The 20,595-nt window shown below is 40.1% G+C and overlaps 1 protein-coding gene across 2 annotated transcripts in view; it reads left to right on the top strand.

The window, feature by feature from the left end:
* Positions 1-20,595, top strand: part of LOC140520263 (xanthine dehydrogenase/oxidase) — a 112,570-nt gene that overhangs the window by 58,855 nt on the left and 33,120 nt on the right. For both annotated transcript variants that reach the window (XM_072634112.1, XM_072634113.1), the window contains 11 exons: positions 233-325; positions 1,947-2,098; positions 3,571-3,664; positions 6,283-6,392; positions 12,598-12,782; positions 12,907-13,078; positions 15,480-15,563; positions 16,298-16,467; positions 17,035-17,158; positions 19,277-19,396; positions 19,784-19,880. In XM_072634112.1, coding sequence (XP_072490213.1) covers positions 233-325; positions 1,947-2,098; positions 3,571-3,664; positions 6,283-6,392; positions 12,598-12,782; positions 12,907-13,078; positions 15,480-15,563; positions 16,298-16,467; positions 17,035-17,158; positions 19,277-19,396; positions 19,784-19,880 — 1,401 coding nt within the window. The remainder of the gene's footprint in view (positions 1-232; positions 326-1,946; positions 2,099-3,570; positions 3,665-6,282; positions 6,393-12,597; positions 12,783-12,906; positions 13,079-15,479; positions 15,564-16,297; positions 16,468-17,034; positions 17,159-19,276; positions 19,397-19,783; positions 19,881-20,595) is intronic.

Genomic DNA, 20,595 nt, shown 5'->3' with positions numbered 1-20,595 from the left:
TACAAAAATGAAACAATATCTGTCCTCAAGGAGCTTATGTTTTAAAAGAAGGATCCCAAATCTATCAAAGAATGGTAGCCAGGAAAGAGTGTTTTAATATAGTTAGCCCAAGAAGTTGTCAGTAAAATGGTAGGGCAGTTGTGGTTGTTTATCCTGACTTTTCTAGTAGTGATAATGGTGATTATGAGGACAATGATGACTGGATTTATAAAACTCTAACTTTTTCTTAAAGGTATTGAGATGAAATTTAAGAACAAGCTATTCCCTCTAATAGTCTGTCCATCTTGGATCCCTGAGCTGAATTTTGTGGAGCGTGGCCTAGAGGGTAAGTGGGAGATCCTTACTGAGTATGGAGGAGTTAAGGCATCACACATACATGAAGTACTTATTATGGGCCAAACGCTACGCTAAGCACTGGAGATCCAAAGCAAAACAGGGCTGCTGACCTTAAGTAGCTCACATTTGAATGGGGGAGACAACATGTAAAAGACCTGAAAAATGTGAATGGAAGGCAATCTTAGAAGTAAGGAGGCAGCAAAAGGGGAGAGTGGGAAAGGTTTGATGCAAAAAGTATGACTTTATTTGGGCCTTGAAGGAAGCCAGGGCAGCTAGGAGGTGGTCAGAGGTGAGGAGGGAGGTATGATGAATCACCACTAAAAATATAAAGAGTCAAGATGTGGAGTGTTGTGTATGTAAGGAAAAGTGAGTAGACTGGTATCACTGGACCATAGAATGTATGGAACAAAACAGTGTGAGAAGACTGGATAGGTAAGAAGAGATCACCTTGTACAGGTCTTTAAATGCTCAACAGGATTTTGTATTTGATTCTAAAGGTGAGGGAGAAAGAACTACCGGAATTTATTGAGTGGAGGGACAGGGATGGCTGACATGGTCAGAATTGTGCTTTGAACAAATCCCTTTGGCATCTGAGCAGAGGTTGGAATGGAGTGGAAAGAGATTTGAGGCAGGGAGATCTGTTAGGGGGCTATCACAATAGTCTAAGTAAGAATTGTTGAGGGCCTCACTAGGGTGGTGGCTGTGTGAGTAGAGATACAGAGATTGAAGAATCAATTTCCTAACTACTAATACTGTCCAAAAATGGAAGGAACTTATTTCAGAGGTAATGAGTCCCCTCTCCCAGGTCTTCAAAAAAAGCTGTTGTTGGCTATGCATGTTGTTTAGGAGTTCCTGTCCAGGAACTGTCCATGGATTTAACTAGAGAGTCTCTGAGATCTTGTTTCATTAGTTAAAATTGATAAAAACTGGAGAAAATACTCGTGCTATTAAAATGTATATTAGATTAATTTTTAAACATATTAGGTAGAAAGCACATTTGATTGAGGGAAACAGAAAATATTTTGTGAAGAAGTAGCATTTCAGCTGGCCATTAAAGGATAGGCAGGATTTTGACAAAGAAGGGGGAGGATATTTTAGGGGAAGAAAGGGTGAAAGCACAGGTAAAGAGGTAGGAAAGGGTAGCATTTGTGCGTTTAAAAAGTAGTCCAGTTAGGCTACAGGAAAGTAGTAGAAGATAAGATTGGAAGAGGAGGCTCAAGAAAAATCATGGTGGACCTTGAAAGCTAGTGCAAGGAATTCAACAGCTGGTTATGAACTGTTTATTGAATTATTTGAGATTTGAGCAAGGATATGACAGGATCAGTGCTGTACTTTCTATCAGTAGTTTGGAAAGAGGAGAAGTTAGAGGTGGACAGTCCTGTTTGAAGGCTGTTGACTGACAGCCAGAACCAGATTTATAGCAGTGGGAATGGAAAGGAGGGGCATTTTACATGGTAGGTACCTAACATTCTGAGTGAATGACTGAATAGAATGGGGCACATTGCAGAGGGAGAATTCACAGGGCTTGACCATTGTCTATGGCAGATGAATGAATGTGTATGTGTGTGAGTGTTAGTTGATAGGAAGGATGACAATAACTTCCTTCCTAGGCATCTCCTTCGGGGCAGCCTGCCCTCTGAGTGATGTGGAGAAAGCCTTAGTGGCTGCCATAGCTGAGCTCCCGGCCTACCAGACTGAAGTGTTTAAAGGGGTCTTGGAGCAGCTGCGCTGGTTTGCTGGAAAACAGGTCAAATCTGTGGCGGTGAGTCCCTGTGTCAAAGATTCAATCAGGTAAAGCAGAAAAGGCTGGTCAGGGAGGACAGGTTACTCTGTGAGATGCTACAACAACTATTTTAGTCTCTGTACCTGATTTGTTCTGCATCCTCCAGCCAAGTGCATCTCCCTCTCCTTGTGCCTAGGTTTTCTTGAGGCTATGGAGTCAGAGGATATGTGTTCAAATTCCAGCTGTGCCTCTTGCTACTTGTGTAATTTTGACAGAGTTATTTATCTTCTCTGGGTCTCAGTTTCCCCATCTATAAAATGATGGAGTTGAATTAGTTGGCCTACAAGGTCCTTTCTAGCTCTAAACATATGGTCCTATGGTCTTGTATAAGACAAATAATTCTTTCTCACTCCTTCCTTGACATGGATGTAGAAAGGATCAATGGGAAAGCTAAGATTCCCACAAACAGACCTATAAAGAATCCTGCTGGGATGGAACACTAGGATGAATCTAGTAAGATTAAATATAGCAGAGATAAATGCTAAGTCTTATACTTAGATTTAAAAAACCAACTTGACAATTATGGGATTGGGAAGGCATAACTGGAGAGCAGTTAGAAAAAGAGCTAGGAACCATCAGTCCAACAGTGGAATTTTCAAGATTTTTTTTTAAAAAGCTAACAACATCTTAGACTGTATCAAGAAAGGCATCACTTCCAGGAATAAGGAAGTGGCATTTACCATAAACTCTCCCATGGTCAGACCACATCTGGAATTTTGAGTCCAATTCTGGATGTCATGTCTTTGGAAAATCATTGATAGGCTGGAGAGTGTCCAGAGGAGGGCCATTAACATGGTAAAAGGCCTTGAGCTCATGCTGTATGAAGATGGCTGAAGGAACTGGGGATGTATAGATTGGAGAAGAGAAGATTCACAGAGGATAAGGTAGTTGTGCTCAGAATTATCAATTGGAAAAGAGAGGCGGTTTATTTTATTAGGCCATAAAGGACAGAATTAGGAGCAATGGATGGAGGTCATATAGAGATAAGTTTAGGCTTGATATCAAGAAAAATTTCCTGAAAAATTAGAACTATCCATAAGTGAAAAGGCCTATTTTAGAGTCCTCTCCTTCTCCCACACTGGAGTTCTTCAGGCAGAACATTTGTCAAACATTTGTCAAGTATATTGTAGTGGGGATTCTTTTAGGGGTATGAGTTGGACCAGATGACCATTGGTCCAGCTCTCAAATTCATCCATTCAGAGTAGCCAACCACTGGTGATTCACATAAATCTGATTGTCCTATCTACCTTGCCCATTTTCAAAGTTAGGGTGATACTCAATGGAAGACAGTCCAAGAAATGGGGAAGGTACCTTTGTAATAGACAAAGGTGGGGTGAGTCATGAGAACTCCCCATCTCTACCAGCTCTGTTTTCAAAGATTAAGAATTAGTGAGCAAAGTTTTCTGGTAGTGGGCTAAGTCTAACCACATTTTTCATGTCTTTGTTTTCAGTCCATTGGAGGAAACATCATCAATGCCAGCCCAATTTCTGACCTTAACCCTGTCTTCATGGCCAGTGGAACCAAAGCGACTCTGGTATCCAAAGGTGAGTTTCCACAAAGTAGAGAGAGGGATGGACCCGAGTCAGAAAGACCCAGTTTCAAATCCTTCCTCTGACAATCATTAGCTGTCTGACATGGGCAATCATGTCACTTCTCTTGACCTCAGTTTCTTTATTGGTTAGTTATTTACATCTGTAGTACCTATTTCCTCAGTAGTGAATTAGAGTACCAGGCCTGGAATAAGGAAGACATCTTCTTGAGTTCAAATTTGGCCTTACACATTTACCAGCTATGTGACACTGGGCAAGTCATTTAACCCCATTTGCCTCAGTTTCCTCATCTGTAAAACTAACTGGAGAAGAAAATGGCCACTCTAGTACTTTTGCCAGGAAAACTCCAAATGGAGTCTCAGAGTCAGACATGACTTAAAATGACTAAATAATAAGAAGTATTATCTCACAAGATTGTTCCACAGTTGAAAGATATGTGGATCATGCAAATCTTAAAGCACAACTCAGATATAAGCTGTCATTACTATTATTATAAGAAGGAAGGAACTTGAAAGTTTGTTTTTTTTTTTATTTTTATTTTTTAATGTTTAACAATCACTGCCATACAATTGCGATTTTATCCCCCCCACCTACCCCCCATTACCCCCCTCCCTCCCCACGACTGCATATAATTCTGTATAGATTCTACATATACTTTCCTATTGAGTATATTTTCACTATAGTCATGCTATGTAGTCAGACTAAGATAAATGAAAGAAATCGTATAACAAATCAGAACATGATACACAAACACATACACATACACAAACATGATCTGCTACATTATGTGAGTGACTTCCATATTTCTCTCTCTGGGTGTGGAAGGCATTTTGCCTTGAGATCCACCATTGGGGTTTTTTTTTTTTTTGTAAGAAGTTCTTGTGTTATTACAAAAATCTAAGTCTACCAGAAAAAATTCTCACACACTGTGGTCGTTGCTGTGCATAAAGTTCTCCTGGTTCTGCTCCTTTGAAAGTCTATTTTTTAAAAAAAATTATTTAGTATTTTATTTTTCCCCAGTAAATGTCAAAGTATAAAAGCAATTTTTAACATTCATTTTTAAAACTTTGAGTTGAGAGCAGTCAATATAAGTTATTCATATGTAGTCATGGAAAACATTTTCATAATAGTCATGTTGTGAAAGAAAATACAGACCAAAAAAGAAACAAATCTCAAGAGAAATAAAAAAGTAAAAAAAAAATATGTGCTTCAATCTTTTTTCAGACATCATCAGTTCTTTCTCTGGGGATGGATAACATTTTTCAGTCTAAGTCCTTCAGAATTGTTTCAGGTCATTGAACTGATGAAAATAGCTAAGTCATTCACAGGTGGCCATCTTAACAATACTGCTGTTACTTTGTATACAATACATTTCACTTTTCATCAGCTCATGTAAGTCTACTCAGGTTTTTCTGAGAGAATCTTACTCATCATTTCTTACAGCACAGTGGTATTCCATCATAATCACACACCACAATTTGTTCATCCATTCCCCAACTGATAAATGATGAAAAGATATGAACAGTTTTCAGATGAAATAATCAAAGCTATCTATAGCCATATTTAAAAAATGCTTGAACTCACTATTGATTGAAGAAATGAAAATTAAAACAATTTTGAGGTACTAGTACCTCATACCTATTAGATTGGCTAATAGAACAGAAAATTAAAATGACAAATGGTAGAGGGAATGGAGTAAAAATGAGATATTAATGCATTGTTGGTGGAATTGTGTACTGATTTATCCATCTTGTAGAGTAATTTAGAACTGTGCTCGAAGGGCTTTGTAACCATGGGTACCCTTTGACTTAGCAATATCACTACTAGGTCTGTATCGCAAAAAAAGAAAAAAAACCCAAAAAGGACAAGGATTAATATGTATAACAATATTTATAGAAACTCTTTTCTGAGGACAAAGAATTGGATATGGAGGGGGAGCCCTCAATAGGAAGTCTATGTTGTAGGAAAACAGAACCTGGGACCAGTTGGGAATGGGAGGGGAGAAAAGTTCAGAAACCCTGATATCTAGCCTGGTTAATGTTTGAGATCAAGAGGATTACGAGGTAAGAGAAAATATTGGAATGATGATCAGGGTAGCTGCACTCATTCTGAAAAAGGCATAATAAATAAATAAAATTAAAAATAAATTGAATGAATGAGTGAATGGAATTTTTTTAAAAGTGGCATTTTACAGCAGAAAGAATGCTAGATCTAAAAATCACAGGACCTTGGGTTCAAATCTCCATTCTCCCATTTGTCAGCTGTATGACTTGGGATGAATCACTTAACCTCTGTGGTCCTCATCTGTAAAATAGGGTTGGACTACATAGTCTCTAAGGCCTCTTCTACCCCTAACTCCACAATCTTATCAATGATTTTTTTAACCAAATTAATAAGATATTTTGTTATAGAGGATACGGAACCAAATTCGTTCTGAGCTTTACTCCCTTTTCCATGCCAACTATCCTTTGAATTCAAGGTTTCATGATGATTCTGAACTGTTGAAGAAGAGATCCAGGGCCCAGGTGTTTCTAGGCTGGGCTTGTGATGAGCTCTGACATGGCCCTCTGAACTTACTCCTCCTGAGTCTCTTCCTTCTTCTCTCCACACAGGGACCAAGAGGACTGTTCGGATGGATCATATGTTTTTTCCTGGCTACAGAAAGACACTCCTAAGTCCTGAGGAGATATTGCTTTCCATTGAGATTCCCTACAGCAGGAAGGTGAGATGTCTGGAGCTGACCCTGGAGTCTGATTGAGGTCTGATTCTCATATTTAGAGACACATGCTTCAGGGAAAAGAGCTCTGACTCTGGAATCAGAGGACCTGGATTCAAACACTAACTCTGTCACTACCTCTGTGACCTCATGCAAATGATTTCACCTTCCTGAACATCAATTTCTTCAGAGAGATGGTTTCTGGGGTTCTTTCCTAGCTCTAAATCCAAGATAATATGATCTCTAGAGAAGCAAGGTGCACAGCATACTTCATAACCTATCACATCTGGAACTTTCTTTCTTTCCTTTTCTCTTTCTTTCTCTCTTTCTTCCTTCTTTCCTTGCCTCTTTCTTCCTTCTTTCCTTCCTTCAAGGAACCAACCCCAAATCACTTCTGCAAATTAATTCCAAGAACACGTTGATTTATTGAAAGTCATGTTCAGTGTTCTTGTTCCAAAAGATTGCATCATACTTGTCCCAGCTCTGCCACTCATACCTTTCTACAGCATCACAGACTTACAAAATCTGAGAGTTGGAAAGGACATCAGTAGCCATCTAGTCAGACATAAACAGGAAAGGAACCCTTGCTATAATATACCCAACAACTGGTCGTCCAGTCCCTGCTTGACGACCTCCAATATGGGGACTCATCCCCTCCCACAAGGCATCCCATTCTACATTTGGGCAGCAATAATGGCCAGGAAGGTTTTCTTTATAATTAACCTAAATTGGCTTCTTTGTAATTTCCACCCACACTGGCTCTGCTTCTGATGTCTGGAGCCAGAATAAACAAGACTGGTCCCTCTTTTATGAAGGTTCTCTTCACATACTTGAAGACAACCCTGAAGACAGAATCTTACCTTCTCCACAATAAACAGTCCTTCACCATTCTAGAGATCCTCCTTGTATCGCCACAGCACCAATGGCAGCTATGAATAGGTTGGTGTGGTTCTGAATCACAAAGTATAATAGACTCTCCATAGACAAGGCAGAAGAAAAACATTTATTCAGACACCAGAAAGCGAAATCTTTCATAGTAACCAAGAAATCCATCATAGTGACCAAGAAGTCCATACACATTATCAGGCCTTTCCACAAACAGGCTCCCCTTGGCAAAATGCCCTCCTCTCACCAAATGGCCTGCTTGTCTGCATCCTTCCCAGGTTTGACTAGTCTGACCAACTTCCTCTCAGCTCTTCTCCAGCTTCACCTCTTCCTATTCCACCCTTCCTGCTCTACCCATTCAGTAAGCTCCTCCTACCACATATGACTTAGGTTTCCATGTGTTTTAAGCAGGTCACATGGGCCTATTTAATGAATGGGAAAGATCTTCCCATTTAAATTACCATTATACTCCTCCAGACATTGTTTAGCTTGTCAATGTGCTTCTGAAATCATGGTACCCAGAAATGAACACAGTCCTCCAGATATAGTCTAATGAGTGCACAGCACTATGGGATTATCACTTCTCTATTCCTAGAAGCTATGCTTCTCTTAATGCCCAAGATTTATTTGTCTATTTTGACTGCCATATCACACTACTGTCTAATAATGAATTTGCTATCCATTAAGACCTCCAGAACTTTTTCTTCCATGGAATAACTGATGTGTCTAACTATGCCTCCTCCATGTTGACCTTGGAACAGTTTATCTTTGGAACTCATCGGAAAGATTTTATATTTATAAACACTCTCTGGACTTCACTTTAGATGCAGCCAAGCCCTCAAGTCAGCCAAAATTCTTTCAGATCCTGACTCTATCATCCACTGTGACAGCTCTACCTCTTTGGTCTTTAGTTTTATCTGTAACATTAAGGAAAGATAGATGAAATGGCCCATGAAAGTTCCTTCCACATCTAACTCTATCCTTGCATGGTTCTATGTAGTCACATGGTAGAGTTTTGGTTCTAAGGAGCATAGTGTAGTAAATAGAGAGCTGGCATTGGAGTCAAGAAGACCTAAGTTCAAATCCCTGCTCTGAACATATGGCTAGGGCAGCAACCTGGGCAAGCACTTACCCTCTCAGTGCTCTAGACCAGGAGTGTCCAACTTGTGGATGCAAGGCTGGCAAGACTCCTATTTAGCCAGAAAATGTAATTAGGAAATGTTTAACAAAATAGATAAAACTAAAATACAATGTAGACAATGTTAATTTGTGGTTTTTAATGCCAATATGCAGCTTTCAGGGATCAGTTTCTGTTTGAGTTAGAAACCACTAGACAACTTTCTAAGACTACAAAGGGGCCAGCTTGCATTAGTGGAGAGAGTTTCCTTAGCTTGGATTTCCCTACAGCAACGAAATCACAAGTGCAATGCTGATTCCTGTCTTATTTGGAAAAATGCCGCCCAATCCATTTCCAAACAAGTGTTCTCTAATCTCTGCCTTGATTTAACAGTTCTCCATCCCCTATCTGGATTCCTTTCTCCCATAGTTGGTTCATTTCCTGGAACGTTTCTATAGTCCAAAGAGCTTTGTATGGTTTCTTCTTGTGTTTATGACAGTCACTGAGTTTAGGAGTGCTCGAGGCAGTGTTACACCCTTTCTTTTCATTTCTCACCTATTCAAGACATAGTGCTGAATTTATGTTTCTTAAGGCACATTTGAAGACAAATTTCCTAGATAGAACCTAAGGAAGGGAGACAATATGGCTGAGGACAGAATGCTGGATTTGGAGGCAAGAAGACCTGGCTTTGAATACCACCTCCGAGGTTGATTAGCTTCATGACCTTGGACAAGTCACTTAGCTCTCTAATCCATAGTTTCTTCATTTTTAAAATAGAGACTTGATGACTTGTAAGTTCACTTCCAGCTCTAAATTTATGATCCTGTGAAGTTAAAGAATAATTTCTGCCTTTAGAAATATTAGTACTTAATGTTTAGAGGAACCATTGTTCCTTCCTCTCCTTTTCCTTTTGAGCTATTTACTAAGTGCTGTGGTTAAAAGGGACAAGTGGATGGCAAAGTGAATAGAGCACCAGGTCTCAAGTCAGGAAGACTTGAGTTCAAATCTAGCTTCAGAAGCTTACTAGTTGTGTGATCCCGGGCACAGAATCTGGCCAAACCCTGTTTGCCTCAGTTTCCTCATCTGTAAAATGAACTGGGGGAAGGGAATGGTAAACCACTCCAGTATCATTGCCAAGAAAACCCCTGATGGAGTGACAAAGGGTATGACAGAACTGAATTGACTGAACACCAATATAGTTAAGAGAGTTTATGTCCATAAAGGATTTAAACTAATATGTATGTGTGTGTGTGTGTATATCTATTTATATATATACATATATATCTGTCTGTATACATAATATATATTTTTTGTAACTGGGACCTTTAAATCCTATAAAAGAATTAAATTAGACGACTAGACGTATCGTTTCCATGTTTTAACACGTAGTGATCTAAATGTGTATCTCAGTGGCAGAAATCTAGCAGTCTTTCCAAGAAGAGACTGAAATCATCTCTGAGTTGGAAGGAGAGTCATCTGTAGAAGACTTCAATGTGCTTCATTTCAGCATCTGTTAGTTCTGGCTTCTCTAATCTCCCTGGAGTTTTGTTGTTTTTACTCACAATCTGGCCTTCGTTAGGGGCCAGCACCAGTCCAAGCCCACAACAGCCCTGTAGCACAGCAGGAGGTTGAAATAAGGAGGCTTATACCTGGAAAGAACCCTGCATTATATTTTTGTGTGATGACCCCTGGCCTTGGCTGCCCAAAAGAAAACATTTTCAACTCATAAAAGCAGCTACTGTTTCAAAAAGGGACCAACTTTCTTGTGAAAGTTTGCACTAAAGTAAGCCTAGCAGATGCACTTTTGCTTTGACTTGGGAACTCATCTTCTGGTCATTCCTGGCCCAATCTGTTCTGTTCCCCAGTAGAGCAGAGAACAGGATGCATGTCTTTGAAAGGATGGGCAGCTTTTCCTTTTTAGTTTTTTTTAATGTATTATTATTTTTATTGTTTGTTCAGTCATTTCAATTGTTTCCAACTCTTCATGACCCCATTTAAAGGTTAGCTTGGCAAAGATCCTGGAGTGGTTTACCATTTCTCCAATTTAATTTTTAAATTACTTTTAATCTATAAATTTTAAATTAAATGATTAATTTTTACATTACCTTTATTTCTGAATATATCCCTCCCTACCTCTCCTTCCTAGGGAGTCATCCATTATAACAAAGAATTAAAAGAAGAAAAAGGGAAGAAAGCAGATTAAGAAAAGTACACATCAATTGAATCTGACAATATATGTAAGACTCCACATCCAGAGTCTTTCATCTCTGATAGGAAGGAAGGGAGGGGGATGCCTTTTGATGCATTGCTTTAAATGGAAGGAATCCCTCATCTCCTGACTCAGTACTGAATGCCTTTAATCTACTTCCTTTCTCCCTCTGCATCTCCTATCACTTAGCTTGTTTCAAGGTCCAGCTCAAGTGGCACCTCCTACAGGAAGCCTTTCCTGAGGTCCTAGTTATGAAAGCCCTCTCCCTTTTCCAGTCATACTGTATTTATGTATGTTGTTGTATTCCCTCCACCACCATTTTTGTCCTTTCATTCTGTTTTGGCATGTCAGTATTTATGGCAGGAGATATTTGAATTTGCATACTCACTATGAAACATCAGTGACTGAGATTACAGTAGGGATAGAAATGACTTTATAAACTTTTTTAAAAGAAATTATTTTTCCTGTAATCAAAGTTTATTTGTTCTGTGGGGATCCTATAAGCTTATTCTGGTTCTGTGCTCCAGTTTTACTGTATATAAATTAATAGTGAACTCTTTCTAGCTGTCAATCAGTCAAGCAACAAGCATTTATTAAGCACCTACTGTGTACCTGGAACAGCAAAGACAAAAATGAACCAACACCTGCCTTCAAGGAAATTACATGGTGGGGAGAGAGGGGTTCTCTGCTGGATCATTGATGCTCCTATCTTCACTCCCCTGTTTGTCAAGATTATTTTAATGCAGCTCTTACTCTAATTTAATTCAAATCAACAAGCATCATCCAGTGCCTACTATGGTGCAAAAGTACAGGGCTAAGCAGTGAGAATACAAGAACAAAAATGAAACATCTCCTGTCCTCAGAAAGCTATATTCTAGTGGGCAAGGGCTGGGAGGGAAACATACAAGAATATGTGTAGTATATTAAAATAATTTTAAAATATATCATATATTGTTCAGTCATTTTTCAGTCATGTCTGACTCCTTGTGACCCCATTTGGGGTTTTCTTGGCAAATATACTGGAGTGGTTTGCTAATTCCTTCTCTAGTTCATTTTACAGATGAGGAAATGGAGGCAAACAGGGTTAAATGGCTTGGTCAAAGTCACCCAGCTAGTAAATGTCTGAGGCCAGATTTGAATTTAGGAAGGTGAGTCCTCCTAACTGCAGGCCTGGCATCCTATCCAGTATACCACCTAGCTTCCCATTTGTTATATATGAAATATATTAAAAAATGAATACAACATATTTTTTGGTGGAGAGTTCCTAGCATCTGGAGTTAGGGAGTTAGAATAGACTTTGTGTTCGAGGAGATGGTTCTTGAACTGAGCTTTGATGCCTGTGGCATTTAATAAGTCCTGGTGAACTTGACAAGTTACCATATGTAAAGAGCTTTGCAAACCTTATAGCGCTATATAAATAATAGCTATTATGAACATTATGGGCAGCTACATAATATTCTGGATAATATTCTGGACTCCAGTCTTGGAGTCAGGAAGATGAGTTGAAATCCAGCCTCAGAAACTTACTAGTTGTGTGACCCTAGGCAAGTCACAATTCTGTTTGCCTCAGTTCCTGGAGAAGAAAATGGTCAACCATTCCAGCGTCTTTGCCAAGAAAATCTCCAATGTTGGACACAACTGGACAGCAACAACAAGAAATTTCTAAAAAGTGGAAGTAAGGAAGACTATTCCAGGCATTAGGGATAACCCATGCATGGCTAGAAAGACAGGAGTTGGGATGTCTTGTGGGTATAATAATAGCAAGAAAACTAGTGTCATTCCAACCTTCCAATGAAAGGGGATAGAAATTCAGTACTAGCCCACTGAGTTCCAAGGTCCCCTCTTCCTCTGATTACCTGCAGGTTCCCCTCTGGGTCCTCTCTGTGACTTAGTTGTTCCCTCTATAAAGTAGGGACAATAATCCTAATCTAGCCAACTCAAGTACTGGGATCCTTGCAAAGTATGGTGATAAATAGAAGACCACCCTGTGCTTCTTTCAGGGGGAATATTTCTCAGCCTTCAAACAAGCCTCCAGAAGGGAGGACGACATTGCTAAAGTGACCTGTGGAATGAGGGTCTTACTTAAACCAGAAAGTCTCCAAGTCCAGGAGCTAGATATCAGTTTTGGAGGCATGGCCAACAGGACTATCCCAGCCCTGAAGACCACCAGGAAGCAGCAGGGGAGGTGAGATAGTACTGACTGAATAGTCTCATTCTGTCAGGCGGGAGGATGGGGGGTAAGGGGCAGGGGCAGGGGCAGAGGACACTTTCTTCCCATGGTTTCAGGTTTGCACTTCCTCTCTGGCCAGAGTCTGGAATGAGGAGCTGCTTCAGGAGGTGTGTGCCAGCCTAGCCCAGGAGCTGAGCTTGGAGCCGGATGCCCCCGGTGGGATGATAGAGTTTCGACGTACACTCACTCTCAGCTTCTTCTTTAAGTTCTACTTGACGGTGCTCCAGAAACTGAACAAAGAGAGTTCATATGTGAGTGTGGGAGGGTTGGCTTGGGCAGCAGGGCTTGCATAGGGAGGCTTCATGACCTGCCTTGGTTGATGTATCCAAGGAATAGTCATCTGGGGCAACGATATCAAACAAATAGAAATCAGGGTCTCTAAACCATACATAAGAATCCCTGCTGGCTGCATATTAACTTAGAAACCTACATATTAACATTATCTATGTTCTATCGTGTTTTTATTTATTTTGTTAAATATTTTCCAACACATTTTAATCTGGTTCTTCACCTGGGAGTGTTGTGGAAGCTTTGTGTATGGCACCTCTGGTCTGGAAGACAGATGGTGTATCTTCAGTCCTCTGTCCTATGTGCTCTCAGTGGGGCAAATAGACCTCCTCTTTGGAAATGCAAGGACCTGTGGGAAAGAGCAAATTAGCACATCATCATGACACTGTGTGAGAGGCTGCATCGAGTAATAGAAAGAGACGTGGCCTCAGTCAGGGAGACCTGGGTTCAAATGTCATCTCTGATATATGTGTGACCTGGGCAAGTCACAACCTCTCAGCACCTCAGTCAACTGTCTAAGATCCCAAGATGCAGAACAATTGATGATCTGCATTGGCAGAAGGAATTAATCACAAAACTGGGAATGGGAGTGAGGGGCAGGAGATAAACTGTATACACCTGTAGAGTTTTAGATTACATGCTGCAATCTAAAACTATACAGACATGTGGTAGAGTGAATAGAGTGTTGTGTCTGGAGTCAGGAAGTCCTGAGTTTAAATATGGCCTCAGACACTTATTAGCTTTGTGACCCTGGCAAGTCTCTTCACTCTGTTTACCTCAGTTTCCTCATCTGTAAAACAAGCTGGAGAAGGAAATGGCAAACCATTCCAGTATCTCTGCCAAGAAAACCCCAAATGGAGTCCTGAAGAGTCAGACACAATTGACCAATAGCAACAGCACAGAGACCTGGGTAATTTTAGACTGTCTTGTCCTTCCAAATGGACCATTGAAGGCAGCATGGTGTAGTTACTAGAGTGTTGAGTTGCAAGTCAGAAAGATCTGAACCCAAATTCTGCCTAACTGTGCTGCTTTGGGCAAATCACATCATCTCTCTGAGCCTCATTATTTAATCAACCATCTTTTGTTATGTCAGGCTAAAGCTAGGCTCTGTGTCTTGGTTTTCTCATCTGTAAAATGTAAATCATGATAACAAGTACTTCATAGAGCTGCTGTGAAGATCAGAAGAGATAACTGGACAAGATTTTGGCCCTTAGAGTGCTGTATAAACATATTAGAGTGGAAGAGCTGTGGAATGTAGAGCTGGTATAGACCATAGGAAACATTTGTCCTTCAGAATAGGTGATAACTACGTCTAGAATATAGATCATCAGTTTTGGAGGTGGGGTAGGGAGGGATGGGATCTGTGATTTTAGGAGAGTAGAAAGGGCTTGGAGAGTAGTTCCCTCTTCCATCACATTTTGACATCTTCTCCAACGTAGAGTCCTATGGAATTGCCTGGGGGTCACTGAGAAGTGAAATGACTTGCCCAGGGTCATAGAGTCAATATTTGGCATTTGTTGCTGTTCAGTCATTTCAGTCACATCCTACTCTTTGTGATTGCATTTGGGATTTTCTTGGCAAAGATACTGGAGTGGTTTGCCATTTCCTTCTCCAGCTCATTTTGCAGAAGAGGAAAGTGAGCCAAACAGGGTTGAGTGACTTGCCTGAGGTCCCACAGCTTGGAAGTATGCGAGGCCAGATTTGAACTCAGGAAGATGAGTTCTTGACTACAAGTCTGGCATTCTATTCACTGAGCCACGGAAATGCCCTAATATATGAAATAGGCAAGACAAATCTAGGTCTTCCTGGCACCTGGGGCCAGGTCTCTCTCCACTATACTGCTTAGGCTGCAGATATAATTAATACATGTATCAAAACTGTTTCGATGTGGATTCCCCAAGATTTCTCATCACTCTCTCTCTTTGTGTCCATCGTCCTATAAAAAAAGATGCTGCTGAACAATCCATTCTCCATTGGCCATCATTGTTCAAGGATGGAATGGCTATTCCTGCATAGCATATGGGGGAATATAAAATGACATGACTTCTTTCCTAGTGGAAAAACCTTCACCTGGGCACAAGTTAAGACCAATAATAGAGATTTAACTATTGGACATTCCCAGTAAGTCCCAACTAAAATCCTGTCCTATAGGGAGCCCTTCTCAACCCCTCTTATTTTTCCTGTATATATGTTGTTTGTACATATTTGTGTTTTGTCTCCCCCATTTCATTCTAAGTCCTTGAGGGCAAGAAGTGTCTTTCATCTCTTTTTGTATCTACAATGCTTACTTCGCATGCTATTTGTCTGACTGGGATATTGTGAACACGTCCATCCAGGCTCACTTCTGTCTTCTCTCTTTCACAGAAATGTGATAAACTGGATCCAACCTATGTCAGTGCCACTACCCTCTTTCAAAAAGAGCCCCCTGCCAATGTCCAGCTCTTTCAAGTAAGTGGAATGCCTCCAGGTCTCACCTGGAGGACCTCTCCTAACTTAATCTTTTGGATAGAAGTAGGAAGTCCACTGAATGCATTTAGGATAGTGATCCTTAAATGCTTTTGAATAAAAAGTCAGAGAATAATTCCAGAATTTTTCTCTCGATAAAGAAACCCAGAATCACATTACAATCAATATTACATTTATTTTCTTTTTATTCCTCCTCATCTTGTCCCTGGAGCTTCAGTTTCTACTTTTTAATCTGTTCTTTAAATAATGATCAAACCCTCCCCACTCTCTTGTCTCTTCCGTGCCTCTCCAGGGTTGGTGGACAGAACTGTGATTAATCATGCCCACCTTTGCTTTCCCTTCTCATCAAAAACTGCTTCTTCTACCTCCTTCTGTATTGCACTCAATCTTGAAGCCCTACTGTCTTCAGTCTTACTAGCAGGCAGTATTATAAAGTGAGAAAAATCTGGGTTCAAAGCCTTTCTCTGCTGCCTACTACCTCTGTGACTGTGAGTAAGTTATTTAACCTCCTTAGTTATCAGTTTCCTCATGCACAAAGAGAGGGTTGGATTAATGGCCTTTGAGGTTCCCTTTTCTTCTATGATCCTATATCTTCCAGTCTTTTTTGTCTCCTAGTATCTCCCATCTCATTTCTCCAGCCTCTTTTGCTGCTAGCTTGAACTTTTCTCCTCTTTTCCTGAGTAGTTGGAGAGACACCTCCCTTCCTGTTGTTCTAGGAAGTTCCCAAGGGACAGGCTGAAGAAGACACGGTGGGCCGGCCCATCCCCCATCTTTCCGCTGCCATGCAGGCCTCAGGGGAGGCCATGTACTGTGATGACATCCCCCTCTTTTCCAATGAACTCTACCTTCGGCTAGTCACCAGCACCCAGGCTCATGCCAAAATCAAGTGAGTTGTAGCTATGAATATGATAGAATAAAGTGACCCTTGGACCTAGAAATTAGGAATTAGGTGGTATCTTCATAGAATTGACCATCGAAGGTCTTATTATATTCAGAATTCTTCATGAATCTTACATCTAAAAATGTTTTTTTTTTTCAGATTGTAGGATTCCTAGAGAAGTATAAAATAAATAAATATTATTCTCTCAGCTTTATGGATGATCAGAGTGAACCTCAGAGAGGTGATGAGACAGGTCACATAACTAGTAAGAGACAGAGAAGTATATTCAAATTCCAAATCTAGGGACTTTTTACTACCCTGTGCTACTTCTCTGTGCTTTTCTATTCCCTTGGTATCAGGGGAGGGGACAGGGGCAGAAACTAGACCAGTAATCATAACCCAAAGTGTAGAGTGGAAGACTCCAGACAAAAACAAGTCTTGAGTGGAAGAAAACATGATTAAATTCATTGAATAATTATTTCCTTTTTTCATTTTGCCCATGGAGACCCGGCCTGAGTAATAGAGCTTGCTGCAATTTCCTTGCCTTCTCAATCATGATGCTCCTTCTTTTAGGTCCATAGATGCTTCAGAAGCTCAGAAAGTCCCTGGGTTTGTTTGTTTTCTCTCAGCTGATGATATTCCTGGAAGTAATGAAACCGGACTATTTAATGATGAAACTGTCTTTGCTAAGCATAAGGTATGCTTGTTCCCTATGAAGTAAGTGGAGACTTTTATAGATTTAATCTTGATCATGTCTTCTGAGGTTTCTATATTTTCCATACCTTCATGGGCAGCCACCATCCATCTGACTGATTTGCCACAGAAAGTTCTGTGTAGGGCTACCTTAATTACATTTCTACTATCATCCTTCTGTTGGTTTAGTTAATGAATGACTGATGTCCTTATTAGGTGAAAATCCTACATCAAAATGATGTCTGTTGAATTTGGCAAACTGATTGTGCTTCTAGTTGCCCTTTAGTTCCTAGAGATAGTCGCAGTCATTTAAAAATTTCCCCTTTTGCTGCTCTGAGTTTCTCCATTTAGAACAGGAGCCATCATTTAAGTGATAATGATGGTTCTGGTGCCAATAAGAGCCAGCATTTATATAGGGCATTAAGATTTGCAAATTGCTTTATAAATATCATCTTATTGTATCTTATTCTTACAACAATTTTAGGAGGTAGTTGGTATTATTATCCCCATTTTACAGATGAAGAAAATGAGACCAAGGGAAGTGAAATGACTTGTCAGCAACCCGTAGTGACTGAAGCTGGATTTGAACAGGTCCAGTGCTTTATCCACTATGCTACCTAGATGCCTCTATGTTAGATAAATACACTAACTACTTGAATAAGAATAGAACTGTAAATAAACATAAACATAATTTGTGGTTATGTCTTATACATTCTAGTCACTTCAAGCAACCTATATGCTCAGTCCCTTCACTTTTGCACAAAGTAAGAAAGCTATCTGAATAGCCAAAAATAGAAGTCACTTGGTCTACTTTCTAATAAAAAAATACATATGTATATATATATGTATATATATGTACATGTATATATAATCTATGTGTGTGTTTGTACATATACATGTATATATATGTGTACTCTATCAATTTAACATTAAAGAAACATTACTTATTTACTACATACAAACATAGTATTACCAGAAAATAGACTTTGGGAGGAAGCAAAGGAACATACATTCACTGAGCTGGGCTACTATATTCCAGACGCTGTGCTAAGTGCTTTGCAGCACTATCTCATTTGATCCTCACAACAACCCTGGGATGTAGGTGCTGTTATTTTTCTCGTTTTACAGGGGAGAAACCAGGCAGACAACAATTAAATGACTTGCTTGGGATCAAATAGTAGGTGTCTGAGATCACATTTGAACTCAGGTCTTCCTGATTCCAGGCCCAATGCTCTATTAACTGAGCTTCCTAATTGCCTCTGGCCTCAGGGATACAAAGACAACTCTAAGAATAACCTCTGGCATTTATACAGTGCTTTAAAGGTTATCAAAGTTCAATTATCTGGAAATTTCAGTTCTGTAGAATACCTTTTTCCCCAGTGATACTCACTAAATGAAACATTACTGTACTATAATAGAACCTTGTAGTAGTATGAGTGCTGAGAATATTAATAATAATGAGATTAGAAAGACAACATCGTTGTGAATATGTCTTTGATCTAATGAGATAATCTTTAGAAAGGCCAAGGTCCCAGGCCATCACCAGCTGTCTTGACTTTTGTCTTGCTGATGGCCTTTGATGACTGGATGAGAGAGTGAGGTTGACAGCTTGGTACAACTCTGCCTCCCTCAATTCCATTTCATATGCAAGTTCAAGACATTACGCTTGAGATGTCATTGGTCCTCTTTGAGAACAGAAGATGAACAACAAAAATTAGTGAAGCACTAAGTGCCTAAAATAGGTACCATATCTGCTCAGTCCCTTCTCTTCTTTCCTCTGAGACACAGGGAAAACACTTGGGATTTCATTAGCATAGGGATCTCCCAGGTGAGAAAATTTCTACCAGTGAATGTCAGGACTTTCTCTGTTTCTTATAGACTCAGAGAGCTGTCTAGAGCACTGAGAGCTTAGATAATTTGCTAGGGCTACATTCCCTCAGGACTTCGACTCAGGTGTTCTTTGCTCCAGATCAGGTTCTCTATTCTCTTTCCTGCTCAACTCCTCTGTCTTTGATAAGGACAGGTGACTTAGGGAAGGCATAGAAAGCTCAAGGAATGGCTGAGTGGGCTTGTTGATTCACTGAGACCATCTTGGGTCAACAGCAGTGTTCGTTTCTCCTAGGTCACTTGTGTGGGACACATCATTGGGGCTGTGGTCACAGATACCCCAGAACATGCACAGAGGGCAGCTCAAGCTGTGAAAATTACCTATGAGGAACTTCCAGCCATTATCACGATTGAGGTGACTGATGCTGGACCCTGGCCTTCCCACCTTTACCCTGACACTGTCCTGCCCCCGGCCTAAACCTCCATTCATCACAGTCATCCTCAGCTCTGACTACATTCTTGTAGTTATTTGTCATCCTTGATATACAGTGTTTAAACACGATCCCTGTGCCATGCTGTGTAGCTTGCTTTGAAGAAATACAATCCCTGAGCCCTTTTCTGATTTTTTGGTCATATATCTCCCCACTTCCACCCATCTCCTGAGTGTATCCAAATGAGCCTGGGAAAGAAAACCAACCAACTGTAAGAATTTGTCCTCCTCAAGTCAGTAATACCCCTCTTCTCTCTTCTTCTGTTAACTCCCTGAAAATCTGGGTACCATCCCTTATTTTTTGTCATTCAGGATGCAATAAAGAACAATTCCTTCTATAGTTCAGAGCTCAAGATTGAGAAAGGAGACCTCAAAAAAGGATTTGCTGAAGCTGATAACGTTGTTTCAGGTACAGTCTAATTTTTCTCTTCATGATGCCTGGGTAGGGTTGGGTGGCAGCTGTTGTTTGGGAAGAAACCAAATGACAGTTTTACATAAAAGATGCTAGTCTTTTCTGTCATTACTAAATATCATAGAAGTTTATAACTAGAATGGAGTTTATCAACTGTTTCAGTCCTCTCATTATAAAACTCTATGTAAAGATGAAGTAACCAAAAGGGAGATTGGGGAGAGAAGGGAATAAGCATTCATTAAGTGCCTCCTGTGTACTAGGTACTTTGCTAGGGCACTTTTGATCTTCTAAACAACTCTGTGAGGTAGTTGCTACTATTATCCCCATTTTACAGCTGAGGACACTGAAGCAGATAGAGGTTAAATGACTTGCTCAGGGTCACATAGACAGTAAGTGCTTGAGGCTCGATTTGGACTCAGGTTTTCCTGACTTCAGGTCTAGCACTCTATCCACCCTACCACCTGCCTGCCTCTAGATTTATTAACTATTAGATTTCTGTTGAAGTCCAACAGGATGATCTGTAACTTCCATAATCTTGGGGTATTCTGATTCCATGGTAACATTAAATTGCTTTAGTCTTGACCCATAACCAAAAAGGATGCTTTTTAAAAAAAGCTTTGAGACTTAATAATAATAGCTAGAATTCATAAAGTACTTCACAAGTATCAGCTATTTTACTTTCACAATAACTCTGTGCTATTATTATCCTCAT

The sequence above is a fragment of the Notamacropus eugenii genome, chromosome 1, assembly GCF_028372415.1.
Source record: "Notamacropus eugenii isolate mMacEug1 chromosome 1, mMacEug1.pri_v2, whole genome shotgun sequence".
Lineage (NCBI taxonomy): Eukaryota > Metazoa > Chordata > Mammalia > Diprotodontia > Macropodidae > Notamacropus > Notamacropus eugenii.
Note: the sequence above shows the minus strand (reverse complement) of the source record. Positions and strands in the feature narration are given on the sequence as shown.